The sequence below is a fragment of the Sus scrofa genome, chromosome 7 (assembly GCF_000003025.6).
Source record: "Sus scrofa isolate TJ Tabasco breed Duroc chromosome 7, Sscrofa11.1, whole genome shotgun sequence".
Taxonomy (NCBI): Eukaryota; Metazoa; Chordata; class Mammalia; order Artiodactyla; family Suidae; genus Sus; species Sus scrofa.
The window spans coordinates 68,410,541-68,426,753 of NC_010449.5; the positions used below are offsets into that span (position 1 = coordinate 68,410,541).

Consider the following 16,213-nt stretch of genomic DNA (forward strand, 5'->3'; position numbering starts at 1 on the left):
TATGGAAGTTCCCAGGCTAGGGGTCAAATCAGAGCTATAGCTGCTGGTCTGTGCCAGAGCCATAGCAACGCGAGATCTGAGCCATGTCTGCAACCACAGCTCACAGCAACGCTGGATCCCCAACCCACTGAGCAAGGCCAAGGATCAAACCCGCATCCTCATGGATACTAGTTGAATTTGTTTCTGCTGCCACCACAATGGCAACTCCCAGGAATAAATGTATTTTTTAATGTTTTATATAAACTCAAAATGTACTTTATATCAAGACTGATGGAGGGAATATATTGTTTTCTTATAAAGAGTTGTCAACATTTAAACATTTTTTTGTTTTTGGTTGGATATATATGCTCTTTTACAGTAGTGTAAGTACTGTGTTTTCCATCAGCTAGCATTTATTGTACAGTACTTCAGCAGCTTACATTAATTATTAGATGCTGAAATTCCTAAGAACACAAAATTTAACGCTTGCAAGTAGCTTTGATAACATTGAAATATATCTTTTGACCATCATTTTTCTTTTACACCATCTAACATGCTACATATTTTACTTTTTATTTTTCTGTCTCCTTGACTAGATGAAAGTTTCAGGAGGGCAGGAATTTCTGGCAGTTTTGTTCACTGCTCTGACTATTTTGTATAGCACATTGTAGGTGCTCAGTAAATATATATTTTTTTATGTCGATAAATATTTGTTGAATTATTGAATATCCAGAGTACTTTCAAAGTAAATGTAAAAAAGGTATAGTTTAATATAATTTAAATGGAGCTGCCTGTTTCCCTGATGTGTTACATTGTTGTACCATTTCATATCATTTACCAAGCATTTGTATATCTAGAACTATAGGCCTGTTGTGATAAATAGCATTATGATTTCTATTTTATAGACGAGGAAGTTGATTTTAAAAAGTACATAGCTGGGGTTCCCGTCGTGGCGCAGTGGTTAACGAATCTGACTAGGAACCATGAGGTTGCGGGTTCGATCCCTGGCCTTGCTCAGTGGGTTGAGGATCCAGCATTGCCGTGAGCTGTGGTATAGGTCACAGATGCGGCTTGGATCCTGCGTTGCTGTGGCTCTGGCGTAGGCCGGTGGCTACAGCTCCAATTGGACCCCTAGCCTGGGAACCTCCATATGCTGAGGGTTTGGCCCTAGAAAAGACAAAAATACACATGAAAAAAAAAAAAAAAGTACGTAGCTGATTGGCCTGAGATTACCAAAAAATTGTAGCTCACATGAGAGTAGCTCTTTCATCTTCTTATTCTTAGTTCAAGATTCTTTGTCCCACCCTAGATGGGTTAGCTCTGCTTTGTTAAAAAGAAAATATTTCACAGTCACAGTACTCTTCATTGGTGGTTTTCAGTTTATATCACAGTAATAAAACTAGCTTAACCATTTTTTACTTCTTCTGATTTAGGAAATGTTTGTTTACATTTTTATGTATTATGAATTTGTCTATATCTTTATGTGTCTGTGGAGTTGGACCACAGACCTTTATTTTGATCTGTTAATTGCTAAAATGAAGAGGGAAAATAGAGACTCAGTACTTTCTCTCTTTGTTTAAGGAAGATTATATTAAAAAAGGCTTATCCATTTCAACAAGAGAGGGGAGTTCCTGTTGTAGCTCAGAGGTAACAAACCTGACTAGTGTCCATGTGGACGGGGTTCAATCCCTAGCCCCGTACAGTGGGCTAACTATCCAGCATTGCCGTGAGCTGTGTTGTAGGTTGAAGATGCAGCTCAGATCCCAAGTGGCTGTGGCTGTGGTGTAGACCAGCAGCTGCAGCTCTCATTGGACCCCTAGCCTGGGAACTTCCATATCCCGCATGTGCGGCCCTAAAAATAAAAAAAAATAAAAAAAAAAAAAGACTATATTTTAACAAGAGAGGAAGGTAATAATTTATGTAATAAAAAGGGATCAGTATATTTGATAATCTGATAAAATACTATTTTTAAAACATTCTTAAATCTCTGAATTTTGTTGCTGGTTTAGTAGTATTTTCAACTATTGCTGTATGTATGCTACAGCTACATAGATTTTTTTTCTATTTCAGAGCAATCGTGTGGTTACAAAACCGACGTGAGGCCACTGTAGAAAGAACAAGGACCACAAGTAGTGTAAGACGAGATGATCCTGGAGAGTTTCGAGTTGGTCGTCTCAAGCATGAAAGAGTGAAAGTTCCACGTGGTGAATAACTGATGGAGTGGGCTGAGAATGTCATGCAGATACATGCAGATCGGAAATCAGTTCTTGAGGTATGTTTTCTTTTAGTGTGCGCAAATGACAATTAGAGAAGCAGGCTGTGTTTTCTACTGCATAAAAACTGCATTAGATAGAAGTATAGAGGGGTTTCTCTGCCCTCTATCCAAAGGCCTTCTCCTTTGGCAGGACATCTATCAACTCACCTCCTCAGGGGTCAGGACCACGTGTCTTAATGAGCAGTAGAGAATATCTTCGCTCTTGAAGTGGGAAAGAACTGGGTCTATTTGAAGGCCACCCCTCATCAAGCCTCAACCAAATAATAGTACTTACAAAGAATTCTTTTTGATACTCCAGATTTAACCTTTATATTAAGCTATGCTACTAGATGTCTGCCTTTTTGGAGCACACGTTTTGGAATATTGTTTCACTTAAATTGTACTTGAGTCTGTATTGAGATGCTGTCGCAAATGGCAGTATGAAATTCAGTATACTTACTATAGAGATGTTATTGTGGGCATTGTTGATTATATCCTATATATGTGTTATTCCTTATATATGAGAGAAAAACGTCTTCTGGCACAGTTGTCAACCAGCTGGTTTATTTTTTGGATCATATACTTTTCATAACAAATATAACATCTCTAGAAAATTTATAAGGCTTAGGGCTTTCACTTTAAAATTTCTTGGCCTTCATCTTACTTTTCCTACCCATATATTTCTGTAACCTAAATAATCCTCTATTATTATTATTATTTCTTCCATGCACTGTATGTTTTTGTAAGCTGCCTCAAATAATTTTTGGAATACATGGAATATGGATAAAAACCTTTGAAGTGATTGCCTAAAGTCAGCAATAGGTAGAAGATGGAGTTCCCGTCGTGGCTCAGTGGTTAATGAATCTGACTAGGAACCATGAGGTTGTGGGTTTGATCCCTGGCCTTGCTCAGTGGGTTAAGGATCCGGCGTTGCCGTGAGCTGTGGCGTAGGTTGCAGATGCATCTCGAATCTGGCATTGCTGTGGCTCTGGTGTAGGCAGGCCGGCTACAGCTCCGATTCGACCCCTAGCCTGGGAACCTCCATATGCTGTGGGTGTGGCCCTAGAACAGACAAAAAAATAAATAGGTAGAAGAGAGTAGGATTTGGTGTCATGTAGACACACATACACACACACACACAGATCTCTATACCATCATTTCCTCAAGCAAATGATGTAACCTCTTTATATGAAATTTGGTTCCTTTGGTGTGAAAAGGAGATAAGCTATTTTATAGGGTCGTGAGAACTATATTGATGTATCAACATTGTTTTACCATGGTGTTTAAATATGGAATTGTGTACAGCAAATCAAATATCTCTTCTTAGAAAAACTAGATTAAAACTTCTATGTGGCTTGTACTGCTGCTATTTTTTTTTTTTTTTTTAAAGGTATATTACAGTAGGAGTGGATTTGGGGAAGCATGGGATCTTTTGAAAAAAAAAATATTTTTAAGCTTACTTTCCCTCAATTTATTTGTTCATGTTTAGGTTGAATTTTTAGGAGAAGAAGGAACTGGCTTGGGTCCCACATTAGAGTTTTATGCTCTGGTGGCAGCAGAATTCCAGAGAACTGACTTAGGAGCTTGGCTTTGTGATGATAACTTTCCAGATGATGAATCTCGTCATGTAAGATTTATTTTCCATTTTGTGATTTGATTTGCAGTTCTGCTTTTAGAAAGTTAAAAATAGGGAGCTCCGGGAGTTCCCATCGTGGCGCAGTGGTTAACGAATCCGACTAGGAACCATGAGGTTGCAGGTTCGATCCCTGCCCTTGCTCAGTGGGTTAATGATCTGGCGTTGCCGTGAACTGTGGTGTAGGTTGCAGATGCAGCTCGGATCCCGTGTTGCTGTGGCTCTGGCGTAGGCCGGTGGCTACAGCTCAGATTCGACCCCTAGCCTGGGAACCTCCATATGCCGCGGGAGCGGCCCAAGAAATAGCTAAAAAGACAAAAAAAAAAAAAGACAAAAAAAAAAAAAATAGGGAGCTCCCATCGTGGCTCAGTGGTTAACGAATTGGACTAGGAACCATGAGGTTTCGGCTTCTATCCCTGGCCTTGCTCAGTGGGTTAAGGATCCAGTGTTGCTGTGAGCTGTGGTGTAGGTTGCAGACTTGGCTAGGATCTGGGGTTGCTGTGGCTGTGACATAGGCCGGCAGCTGCAGCTCCCATTGGACCCCTAGCCTGGAACCTCCATATGCCGTGGGCATGGCCTTAGAAAAGACAAAGACAAAAAAAGAAAGTTAAAAATAGGTTATGCTTTCAGAATGTAAGCCAGGTTTTCTGACTCTCCTTTCATTATTGATTAATACTGATACTGTTGTTATTTTTGGGCACAGCATGCAGTGGCTTCATGTGGGATCTCAGTTCCCAGAACAGGGATTGAACCTGGGCCGCAGCAGTGAAAGCCCTGAATCCTAATCACTAGACCACCAGGGAACTCCCTTATTAAAATGTTTTTAAAGGATAAAATTTAGTCACGGAAACCTATTTTATAAAATGTATTTATAGATATTTCTGTATAGGTAAATTAAGATGTTTGTTTATGAATCTTTTAATTTTATTTATACTTCTCCCTCTAAAAAATTAGGTTGATCTTGGAGGTGGATTGAAACCTCCTGGGTACTATGTGCAGCGATCATGTGGATTGTTTACAGCTCCATTTCCACAAGATAGTGATGAGCTTGAAAGGATCACAAAACTCTTTCATTTCCTTGGAATTTTCTTGGCCAAATGCATTCAAGACAATAGACTTGTGGACTTACCTATTTCTAAACCTTTCTTTAAACTCATGTGTATGGGTGACATTAAAAGCAATATGAGCAAACTGATTTATGAGTCACGCGGTGATAGAGACTTACACTGTACTGAAAGTCAGTCTGAAGCCTCTACAGAAGAAGGACATGATTCACTCTCAGTAGGAAGCTTTGAAGAGGATTCAAAATCAGAGTTTATTCTAGATCCCCCCAAACCAAAACCCCCAGCTTGGTTTAATGGAATTTTAACTTGGGAAGACTTTGAACTAGTAAACCCCCACCGAGCCAGATTTCTGAAAGAAATTAAAGAGCTTGCTATCAAGAGGCGCCAGATTTTAAGCAACAAAGGTCTTTCTGAAGATGAGAAGAACACAAAATTACAAGAACTAGTGCTGAAGAATCCATCAGGTTCTGGGCCTCCACTTAGCATAGAGGACTTAGGGTAAGCTTTATGTATATACATTATCCAGCCTAAGTTGTGAATCTTTGGTTCCTTTGCTCTAATTTGTAATATATGAATATACAATGTCTGTTAAGAACAATAACATGCTACAGGAAATGCTGATTTTTGATTTGTTAATATTATAAACATAGTACCATAATATAGTTTATTAATCATCAGGTATCTGAAAGATTATCTGATTTACCAAATGTGATAAGTGTATGTATCTTGTGTAAAAAGTCCAAGGCTAATAATATTTTGACAAACATTTATTTTTTAATTTTTAAAAATTTTATTTTCCCAATAGATTATTTTTTTTTCTACTGTACAGTATGGTGACCCAGTTACACATACATGCATACATTCTTTTTTCTCACATTATCATGCTCCATCATAAGTGACTAGACATAGTTATTTTGACAAATTTATTAGATAATGTATGTAGACTACTTGAAGAAGCTCAGAATAGTTTGCTTTGTATGTAAGCCTTATCCCCAGAGACAGCATTAACTAAATTCAGATCTTTTGATATAATTCTGTTAATTTATATACATGTCATTATTATACCCTTGCTATGTTTAGCGGTGATTTTGGATTGACTACAGTGCTTTGCTTTCTTTCTTTCCCTTCTTCATCCCTTGATGATAATATTGAAAAGTTATATTTGATAAGTTGTTGTATATTCCAGGTTTGATTTGAGATGATAATAACAACAGAGCATGAATAATTTTAAAGCAATAGTTTCTTTTCGCAAAAAAAAAGCCAAAAAACCTTATAAATATGTTGCCACCATAATTAATTGCAAAAATCTTTAGTTCATTATTTTTGTGCCCTAAGGAGGAAATAAAACATAGAAAAGTGATGTTTTTTGCAGCCTTTGAAAAACTAGGTTTGGTAACCAAACGGTTTTTGTACACAGGCTTTTACATTTATCAAGACCCCATACTTAACATCTAAGCTGGTATAGTGATTTTGTTATTGTTGGGGATAGGGGAGGGGTTTATGGTTTTGACAGCAATGTTTTAAAAATTAAACACCCATAGCTGAATGTTAATCTAATTCCTTTTTTGTCCTCCCAGTTTAAATTTCCAGTTTTGTCCTTCCTCAAGAATATATGGTTTTACAGCTGTGGATCTCAAGCCAAGTGGTGAAGATGAGGTACAAATTTTGCTTTTGTTGTATTTCTGAGTTCAGGAACATGCTCTTAATGGGCCAGTTGTATTAGGTACTACTGAAATATTTCTAGATATTAGTAATAATGTTGGCAAATTTTTCTTTTCAGATGGTAACAATGGATAATGCAGAAGAATATGTGGATTTGATGTTTGACTTTTGTATGCATACAGGTATTCAGAAACAGATGGAAGCCTTTAGAGGTAATTTTTAAGGCTCTTTGGCTTAATTCCTCTCCTTTTACTTTGAGACAGTTGAGATTAAGGTACTGCTATGGTCGAATATTACTAATCTCTAGATTTTGTCTTTGCAATAGTTAGGTGCTGCAGAGTACCCAGAACAGCTTGAAACATTCTCAAGCTGTAGCATACTCTCAGCTTGCTCCTCTTGAGTAATGAGGGACCCACTTGTGGCTTCCATTTGCTCATTTGTAAGTGGATGTAAGTTTGCATATTTTCCACATAACATGATGGGGATGAATCAAACCATGTTAGAACCTAATTCAGGTGAAGATTGAGGTCAAATACACTGTTTTTTTGTTTTTGTTTTTCTTTTATGGCTTCATCCATGGCATATGTAAGTTACCAGGCCATGGGTTGAATCCAAGCTGCAATTGCAGCAATGCAGGATCTTGTACCTCACTTTGCCAGGCTGGGGATTGAACCCGTGCCTCCACAGCAACCTGAGCCACTGCATTCAGATTCTTAACCTCCATGCCACAGCAGGAACTCTAGACTGTTTATCATTTATTAGTTTTGAAAATGAGAACACAGCTTTGACTGGCTTATATGATACAAAAGATCCATTGGGAAATTATTAGAATTTGGCTACTGACCATAGTATCTGAATATTCTCTCTCTGTATACATTAGTGATACTAAGCAAAGATTTTATCTTCTATCCATTTAGTTGAATATTTTGATTTGAAATTATAACTTAGAAACCGAATTATGTGTTTTGTCTTTTTTGTTTGTTTGCTGTGTGTAATATAGATGGATTTAATAAAGTCTTTCCAATGGAGAAATTAAGTTCCTTCAGCCATGAAGAAGTCCAAATGATTCTTTGTGGAAACCAGTCGCCATCCTGGGCAGCAGAGGATATAATTAATTATACTGAACCTAAGTTGGGTTATACACGTGATAGGTATGTATTAGTTATTTTCTAAGATCAACAAAATTTTTTATGTCCCAAAATCAAATGACAGGTAAATGACTCAGTGAATTATATTCATAAAATGAGAAAGCAGTTAAGTCTTATCATTACCAAAATGCATATTCATTGATAAGGATGAGTTCACACAAAAAGTCAACTTGAATCTCCACTGATGTTAAGATTCCTTTTCTCACTGTGTTTTAACTGTTCATTATTTTAAAAATTGGGTCAACTGTTGAGGGAGAGGGACGGACTGGGAGTTTGGGATTAGTAAATGCAAACTATTACATTTAGAATGGATAAACAACAAGGTCCTACTGTATAGCATAGGAAACCATATCCACACTTCCCAGATAGACCATAATGGAAAAGAATATAAAAAAGAATGTGTACATATATGTGTGTGTGTATAACTGAGTCACTTTGCTATATAACAGAAATTGACATAACATTGTGAATCAACTATAATAAAAAAAGTTTTTTGGAGTTCCTACTGTTGGATGGGTTGGATCCAGCATAGTGGGTTAAAGGATCCAGTATTGCCACAGCTGCAGCATGTGTTCAATCCCTGGCCTGGGAACTTCCATATACCTCAGGTGTGGCCATTGAGAAAAACTGGGGGAAGGTGGAGAGTTCCTGTAGTGGCTGAGCAGGTTAAGAACCCAACTAGTATCCATGAGGATTCGGGTTCGATCCGTGGTCTCACCCAGTGGGTTAAGGATCCAGCATTGCCGCAAGCTGCAGCATAGGTCACAGATATGGAATGAATCTCGCATTGCTGTGGCTGTGGCTTAGGTCCAGTGCCACCCCTAGCTTAGGAACTTCCATATGCTGCAGATACCACCCTAAAAAAAAATAAAAAGAAAAAATTTTATTTTACTTTTTTTTTTTTTTTTTTTTTTGCTTTTTAAGGCCGCAACTGCAACATATGGAAGTTCCCAGGCCAGGGGTCAAATTGGAGCTGCAGCTGGCCTACACCACAGCCACAGCAATGCGGGATCTGAGCCACTTCTATGACCTACACCTACAAAAAATTGAGTCAGTTGTAAACCCTAAGTCTTTATTGCTTTATGCAGAAATTCCAGGGCCGGGGATCAAAACCACACCATAGCAGTGTCAACACTGGATCCTTAACCTGTTGAGCCACCAGGGAATTCCTTTATTGCTTTTATATTAACTTTTATTTTCAGATAATTTCAAACTTACAGAAAAGTTGAAGAATAAAGAATTACTGTATATCCTTCACCCAGATTTCCCACATTTAACATTTTGCTATATTCCTTTTACATTATCTCTATTTACACACACACATTTATTTATACATACTTTTTTTCTGATCCATTTGAGGATGTGTTCCATATATGATGTACCTTTACTCTGTCATACATAGTGTACATTCCAGAGAATATATTCTCCCACGTATCCACACCAGCAAATTTGTGATTCTATACTCTTAGCAAATCTTTAGTCCATATTCCAGCTTTGTTGATGATTCCATTGTCTTTAATAGCATTCACTTCACTCTCATTCTTGCCATATCAGGAAATTGTATTTAGTTGTAATGTTTTTAATCTGAAACAGCTCCTCAGATGTTTTTTCTTTTATGCCACTGATTTTTTTTTTTTTTTTTTTTTTTAAAGGCCACATCCAAGGCATATGGAGGTTCCCAGGCTAGGGGTCAAATCGGAGCTGTAGCCGCCAGCCTGTGCCACAGCCACAGCCACAGCCACGCCAGATCTGAGCCATGTCTCTGACCTACACAACAACTCATGGCAACCCTATATCCTTAATCCACTGAGTGAGGCCAGGGCTCGAACCTGATGGATACTAGTCAGTTTTCATTTCCACTGAGCCACAATGAGAACTCATTATGCTGCTGATATTTTTTAAGACTGTAGACCCCATGTTAAGTTTCCAGATTAATGTAAATGAGAATGTATTATTTTAAAGTTAAATGGCATTTTTTATATAGCTTTTTCTTTTTTTCTTTGTCTTTCTGCCTTTTCTAGGACTGCACCCATGGCATATGGCGGTTCCCAGGCTAGCGGTCTAATTGGAGCTGCAGCTGCCAGCCTGCGCCAGAGCCACAGCAACACCAGATCCAAGTCACGTCTGCGACCTACACCATAGCTCACGGCAGCACCAGATCCTTAACCCACTGAGCAAGGGCAGGGATCGAACCCGAAACCTCATGGTTCCTAGTCGGATTCATTAACCACTGCGCCACAATGGGAACTCCTAGCTTTTTCTTTTAAGTAAACTTTTTATTGAAGTATAACAGAGAAGTACACTAATTACATGTATAGCCAGGAGAATTTTCACCAAATGGACACACCTGTTTAGTTGGTACCTAAATAAAGTGAGAAACAATTCCAGAGTCCCTTTCCCCATTTTATTCTTTTCTAGTCATTAAGTCACTATTCCCATTGGATAATTTTGTTTTGGAATAGTTAATGAAACTGTGCAGTATGTATTCTCTGAGGTCTGTTTTTCTTTTAACTTAATTTTATAATTTTAAAATCCATCCATGTTGTGGCATACAGTGCTAGTTTATTTTACTATAACAAAAATGGATTATTTCATATCCTTATTGCTAGTTTAGCCATGAAATATGCATTTGTATCTTGAGCTTTTCTGATTTGCCAGCTTTGTTGCATATTTGCTTCCTATACTTCATCAGTGTTTCAACTCTTAGCATTTATAAGATAGTCTTTGAAGGATTTTTAACTAGTTTGTATCAGCCCAATTCATACTTAACCCAAGAGTCTCTAGACAGTGTTATTCTTCTGACATGTATTTGCTGTTTTGAGTAATTGTCAGCTTACAATGTAGTGGTAGTGTTTTCCATTTAAATCAGCTATCAAATCAATACACTATATTTTTCTTCTTTTAGCCCTGGTTTCCTGAGGTTCGTGAGGGTTTTATGTGGCATGTCTTCAGATGAGAGGAAAGCATTCCTGCAGTTTACCACTGGTTGTTCAACTCTACCCCCAGGTGGACTAGCTAACTTGCATCCGAGGCTTACAGTTGTACGCAAGGTACAAACTCTAGCTAATGAGAAATCCAAATGGAATTTAGTTATTTAAGGATTGAAAGAAATGCATATTTAAAATCATTGTCTTCTGTTATTTTCAATTCTCTTTCTGTAGGTTGATGCTACTGATGCAAGCTACCCATCAGTGAATACATGTGTGCATTATCTAAAGTTGCCAGAATATTCTTCGGAGGAGATCATGAGAGAGCGCCTGCTAGCCGCCACAATGGAGAAGGGCTTTCATCTCAATTGAGCTTTGAAGTGCAATGGGAGACATCAGAGACTTTTAAAATACTAGTGAAGCCTCTTGTGTTTGTGTGCAGAGAAGTATATGATCCTCCATGCTAATGACACTTGCCTTTTTTTCCACCATTAAGGCTTTAAGAACATGTGGAATAAGTTCGTTAGCTGCTAATGACAAACAAATCCTTTAACTACCCAGCCAGCAAGTATATAGCACAGAACACTGTGTGTTGCTACAAGGGCTCATGTGACTGGAATAAGGTGGTCCTACTTGACTGTTCCAAAGAGCAGCTTCTCAGATCTTCAGTGTTCACTGGTAAATTTCTAACAGTGTATTTGTGTAAAGTTTGTCATTTCATACTTCATACACTACAGTTGCCATCACTGATCCCTGTTTTGCTGGCTTTTAAGCTACTTGGTCAAAAATCCTGCTTCCTTAAAACATAGAGAGTTAATGAGCATCTCAAGCTTTTTCTTTTCCTTTTTAATGATGCCTGCACTATCAGAGTATATCTAGTGTTCTCTCTTTTGTTTGGCATATAATCATGCACAACCTTTTTATTTCTTTGAGGTGGGAGTATATTTTCCTTTCCTAAATGCCATCCTATAAAGATCAAATTCTTAAGTGTGTTTGTGCAGTTCAAAAATAAAGATATATTAAGGGGAAAAAAAAACACTGGTCTGGATGCAAGGCACACTTAAAGCAAGTTTTACTTTGGGTTGTATTTTCTTTGTATATTATAAACATTTATTTAACTTGTTGCAGTTTGAAGTAAAAAAATTTCCAAAATGTATGCTCAACAATAATCATTAAAATGTTTGCAGCGTACAAAACTGTGTCATGTGACTGTTTCACTGCAGCCATCAGACCTAAGAGCCTAACTTTATACTTTCCATTTTGAATCCTTGGGAGTTTAATTTTTTGAAATTACTACAGGAAGAAATATATTTTTCTATGTAAATACACTTACTGAAACTGGAAAACTAGGAAAAATATACCTTCACATGCTTGTGATCCAACTCTTTTGTTCTGTCTTAAAAGTATACTTCAGATAAAAATGGCCGAGTTATTTGCGTTAACGTTTTTTAAGAACCAGATCTGCTGTTTACCATTGTATCTTCAGGAGTATGTAAGTCTAAGGTCCAAGAATGGTTTTCAAATGTTGTGTTAGTGTGAAAAGAAACCACTGGGATACTGCTATTTCCTCATTTTGAAAAAGGGCCCGTTTCCATTTTCCATATTCCTGTGATTTATCATATCTATTTTTTTTGGGGGGGGGGTCTTTTTTTGGGGCCGCACCCGCAGCATATGGAGGTTCCCAGGCTAGGGGTCTAATTGGAGCTATAGCCGCTGGCTTACACCAGAGCCCCAGCAATGCCAGGTCCGAGCCGCACCTGCGAACTATACCACAGCTCACGGCAATGCTGGGTCCTTAACCCACTGAACAAGGCCAGGGATCAAACCTGCAACCTCATGGTTCCTAGTCAGATTCGTTTCCGATATGCCATGATGGGAACTCCGATTTATCATATCTATGCATTAAGGTAAAAGAAATGTCACTATGCATGATTTAGCCAAGTGGCTTTTTTAAGAGTAAAAAGCATTTTTTGGAATTTCCCATTATTTACCTGTTTAAAAGGTACATTCCCTTTCTACATTAGAAGAGATTTCTCCCACTGCAGTCAATCATTGAGTAGTGTTTCTATTCTCTACATGAGAATGTTGTGGCTATGTAATCAGAAGCAAAATTTAAATAATTTACCTTATTAGCTTCACAGTTCTCTGTGAGAATAAAAGTTAAAATATAATAGCAATATTTAAATGTATGACCTGTGCTTTAATCCAAAAAAAAAAAAAGTGGTGGTAATTATCTCAAAGTCATGGATGCATGATAAGTTTATACCAGCCGTAGAATTAAAATTCAGTTTATGTGTGTAGTATTGCCATTATTTAAGTCTCTCAAATATCAGTAACCAGCTTTTATCAAGACTATTCTAGCACAGGGGTTAGCAAACTAGCCTGCCATTTGCTTTTGTATGGTCCATAAGCTAAGCATGGTTTTAAATTCAAGTGGTTGAAAAAAATCAGAAGAATAATACCTTATGGTGTGAAATTTTATGAAATTTAAATTTCACTGTCCATAAATAAATTTTTGTTAGAACACAGCCATGCTGCTTTATTTATGTATTAACTTTAACTAACTGAGTAGTTAAAGCAGAGACCATATGGTTCACAAAGCCTAAAATATTTACTGTCTAGCCCATTGAAGAAAAGATCTGCTGAATCTTGGCCTAGCACATCCATTATACAGTAGGTAAAATGGATGAGCTTTACACAGTTACTAATTCTGAAATGTCAGGAATCTTCCTATAGAAAGAAAAGGCCAAGAAGAAGGTACAGCTGACCAGTCTGAGGCATAAATTTCATGAGTGAGAAAATGACTTAGAGCTGGTAGTCACAGTTTAGCAATAACCCCGAAGTGAGATGACAACACAGCCTGTCACAGAACAGTCACATTACAGTTCACTTTGCATGAGTGAAGTATCATTAGACTTTTACTTGGGTCTCCACATACACTAAGCTCTTGAGTATTTTTTCCTGTGGTATCTACCTAGTATTTTTTTAAAATTGTTATTCTCTCAAGGTACTAAAATCTGTGCCAAGATGTTATTTGAATGCTATTTTGGTGTGACCCAAAAATTAATTTTATTCACTCCCTAGTTACTTCTGGTGTACCAGTTTCAGCAGTTACCCAAATGTGCTACTGATTAAGTGAGTACCAACTAGGACAGTGTTTCCCAACTAATGTGTTTCAGAGAGACCTCCAAAGCCCTTTGATCTAGACTGGGCTTTCCCCAGACCTTGGCCACTTAATGCAAAGGTGGGGCTATAATATGTATATATACACACCATTCACTGTTCTGGCAGGTCAGAAGCCTTCCTGAATGAGTCCAAAACAACTAAGGTTTGCTTTTGGAGTGCATTATTGACTGGTTGCCAGGGCTTCATAGATGTGAACTTTGAAATATGTAAGTATATTTTTTAGAAACATAAAGAATTTAAACAAAATCCCCCCATATATACCACACCACACCCATACCCACACCTACACACATGAGAGAGAGAGAGAGAGAGAGAGAGAGAAAAGTCAAAACAGTACTAAATCAATTATCAGTACCCAGAATGTCCTTTTATATCCTCTTTTGGAGGATAGAGTGTTGCAAGTGAAAGAACTCTTGCAGTTCCATTGAATGGTACAATATCCTCCTGTACCAAGACTGTATTTCTCTTTCCTCCACTGTACCTGCCCTCCTACCTGTACATGCACATAAACATGTTTTTACCTAAGACAGTTCGGTATCTTCTGTTGACTGAGCAGCAAAAGCATATATGTGAAAAGGTTTGGAAGCATCAGGGTATTGCTCTTCCATAGTGCCTTAGAGGTTTTCTTTGCTTCAAGACATTTCCAGTTCTCTTGCAGTGTGGTGGGTTAAGAATCCGGCGTTGTCACTGCAGTGGCTTGGGTCACTGTTGTGGCGCAGGTTCACACTCTTCCATATGCCACCAAAAAGAAAAGGACATTCCAGGAGAAGGGGTTGAAGGAGTAAAAGGGAGGGAGAGACATTCATTTCAGGGCAACGTGAACAGAGATATTTTCTTGCATTCTGTTTTTAAACTTTGAACTAAAGTAAATTTCATTTACAAGTAAGTTTAATAATAAGACAAACTCTTTATAATAAGGCATATAGGATAGTTGTAAGAGCTGTTTTTAATGCTTAACCATTCATTATTAGGTAGTAATGTTCTCTATAGAGTTAATTGCATGATAACATTGTATTTGCCAAGTACCCATAAAATGGATATCAGGCTTTTATATGCTGGCAAATAAAATTTAATTCTGCAATTTTCATCAGGTACATGAATGGAGTGAACTTTTGACTTTTTAAGACTTCTAAAGGAAAAATATAGCATTCAGAAAATAATGTCATTCAAAGTGCTGTGTGTGTTTAAATCAGTTTAAAAAGTTTACTGGCTGGGCTGATAGCTGCCACACTTTCTTCCCAACCCATGCTTCTATTCCTGAGTCTAATTTGCAAAAGGAAGCAGAGACCAAAAAAAGGGTCCCTTAGTACTCCACAAAATTTAAACAAGTGAGAAAAAAAAAAAAATGCTTATGGTTAGAAAATGAAACTTGTCTCTCTGTTTAGGGAAAATTTTTCTTTGTACATCATATTTTAAAATGTGTTTCATTTTCCTTTTAGGAATGGTGGACAACACATGTTTAAAATGTCCTTGGGGAGTTCCTGTTGTGGCTCAGTGCAAACAAATCTGACTAGCATCCATGAAGACGCAGGTTCAATCCCTGGCTTCACTCGGTGTGTTAAGGATTCAGTGTTGGCGTGAGCTATGGTGTAGGTCACGGACACAGCTTGGGTCCTGTGTTGCTGTGGCTGTGGGGTAGGCTGGCAGCTATAGCTCTGATTCAGCCCCTAGCCTGGGAACCTCCATATGCCGTGGATACAGCCCTTAAAAAAAAAAAAAAAAAAAAAAGTAAAATGTCTTTAGGAGGATAGCCCATTTTGCAATGTATGGTCTTCCAGATTCTTTTGGGCTGTCCATGTTCAGGGGTATTCCATGGTGTTCTCATTTCCTATAAGTCGATGTTGTCTGACACAGCCTTTCCATTTTCAGCTTTCTGACATCTTATCAAGAATTAGTAAAGGGGCAAGAATTCTTGCCCGATTTGTTTCCACAATGCAGCCGTTTAACACCATCTCATCCAAAATGATGTGTACTTTATCCAAATTAAACATTATCTAGGGTTATATTAAGGAAATTAGGGTTATAAAAATGTTAACATTCAGTACATAATAACTTATGACTTAGCCTGGAATTTTTCCAGTGTAATTTAGCCTAAGCATGAAGGGCTTTTTTTAAACAATTCCTGAAATTAAATTTAAAATTAGTGTTTACATTAGAAATTATTTCCTTCATGTACATATTCACACCTAGTTTCACTTTGGTTGGGCTAATTGGACAACAGACAAAGAGCTACACCTTTTAGAGAGGGAATCTACTAAGAGCTGGAGAACAAAGCAAGGAAAATTTGGCAAGAGTGTATGTAATCTGAACTCAAGAACAATATTGTCTTCCTGGACAATAACAACAGTAATAGCCAAGAC

General features: G+C 37.6%; 2 protein-coding genes across 12 annotated transcripts in view; one reads left to right on the forward strand and one right to left on the reverse strand.

The window, feature by feature from the left end:
- Nucleotides 1-11,863, forward strand: part of HECTD1 (HECT domain E3 ubiquitin protein ligase 1) — a 104,237-nt gene extending 92,374 nt beyond the window's left edge. For all 9 annotated transcript variants that reach the window (XM_013978136.2, XM_021099880.1, XM_021099877.1 and 6 more), the window contains 8 exons: nt 2,050-2,251; nt 3,723-3,860; nt 4,821-5,428; nt 6,508-6,586; nt 6,711-6,804; nt 7,593-7,743; nt 10,646-10,790; nt 10,902-11,863. In XM_013978136.2, the coding sequence (XP_013833590.2) occupies nt 2,050-2,191 (142 nt within the window). In that variant the 3' untranslated portion in view covers nt 2,192-2,251; nt 3,723-3,860; nt 4,821-5,428; ... (3 more) ...; nt 10,646-10,790; nt 10,902-11,863. The remainder of the gene's footprint in view (nt 1-2,049; nt 2,252-3,722; nt 3,861-4,820; nt 5,429-6,507; nt 6,587-6,710; nt 6,805-7,592; nt 7,744-10,645; nt 10,791-10,901) is intronic.
- AP4S1 (adaptor related protein complex 4 sigma 1 subunit) overlaps nt 9,746-16,213 on the reverse strand; it is a 55,358-nt gene continuing 48,890 nt past the window's right edge. The window contains exon 6 of one of the 3 annotated variants that reach the window (XM_021098033.1): nt 9,746-15,847. In XM_021098033.1, the coding sequence (XP_020953692.1) occupies nt 15,719-15,847 (129 nt within the window). In that variant the 3' untranslated portion in view covers nt 9,746-15,718. The remainder of the gene's footprint in view (nt 15,848-16,213) is intronic. The other 2 variants (XM_021098037.1, NM_001243497.1) reach the window with 2 other exon arrangements.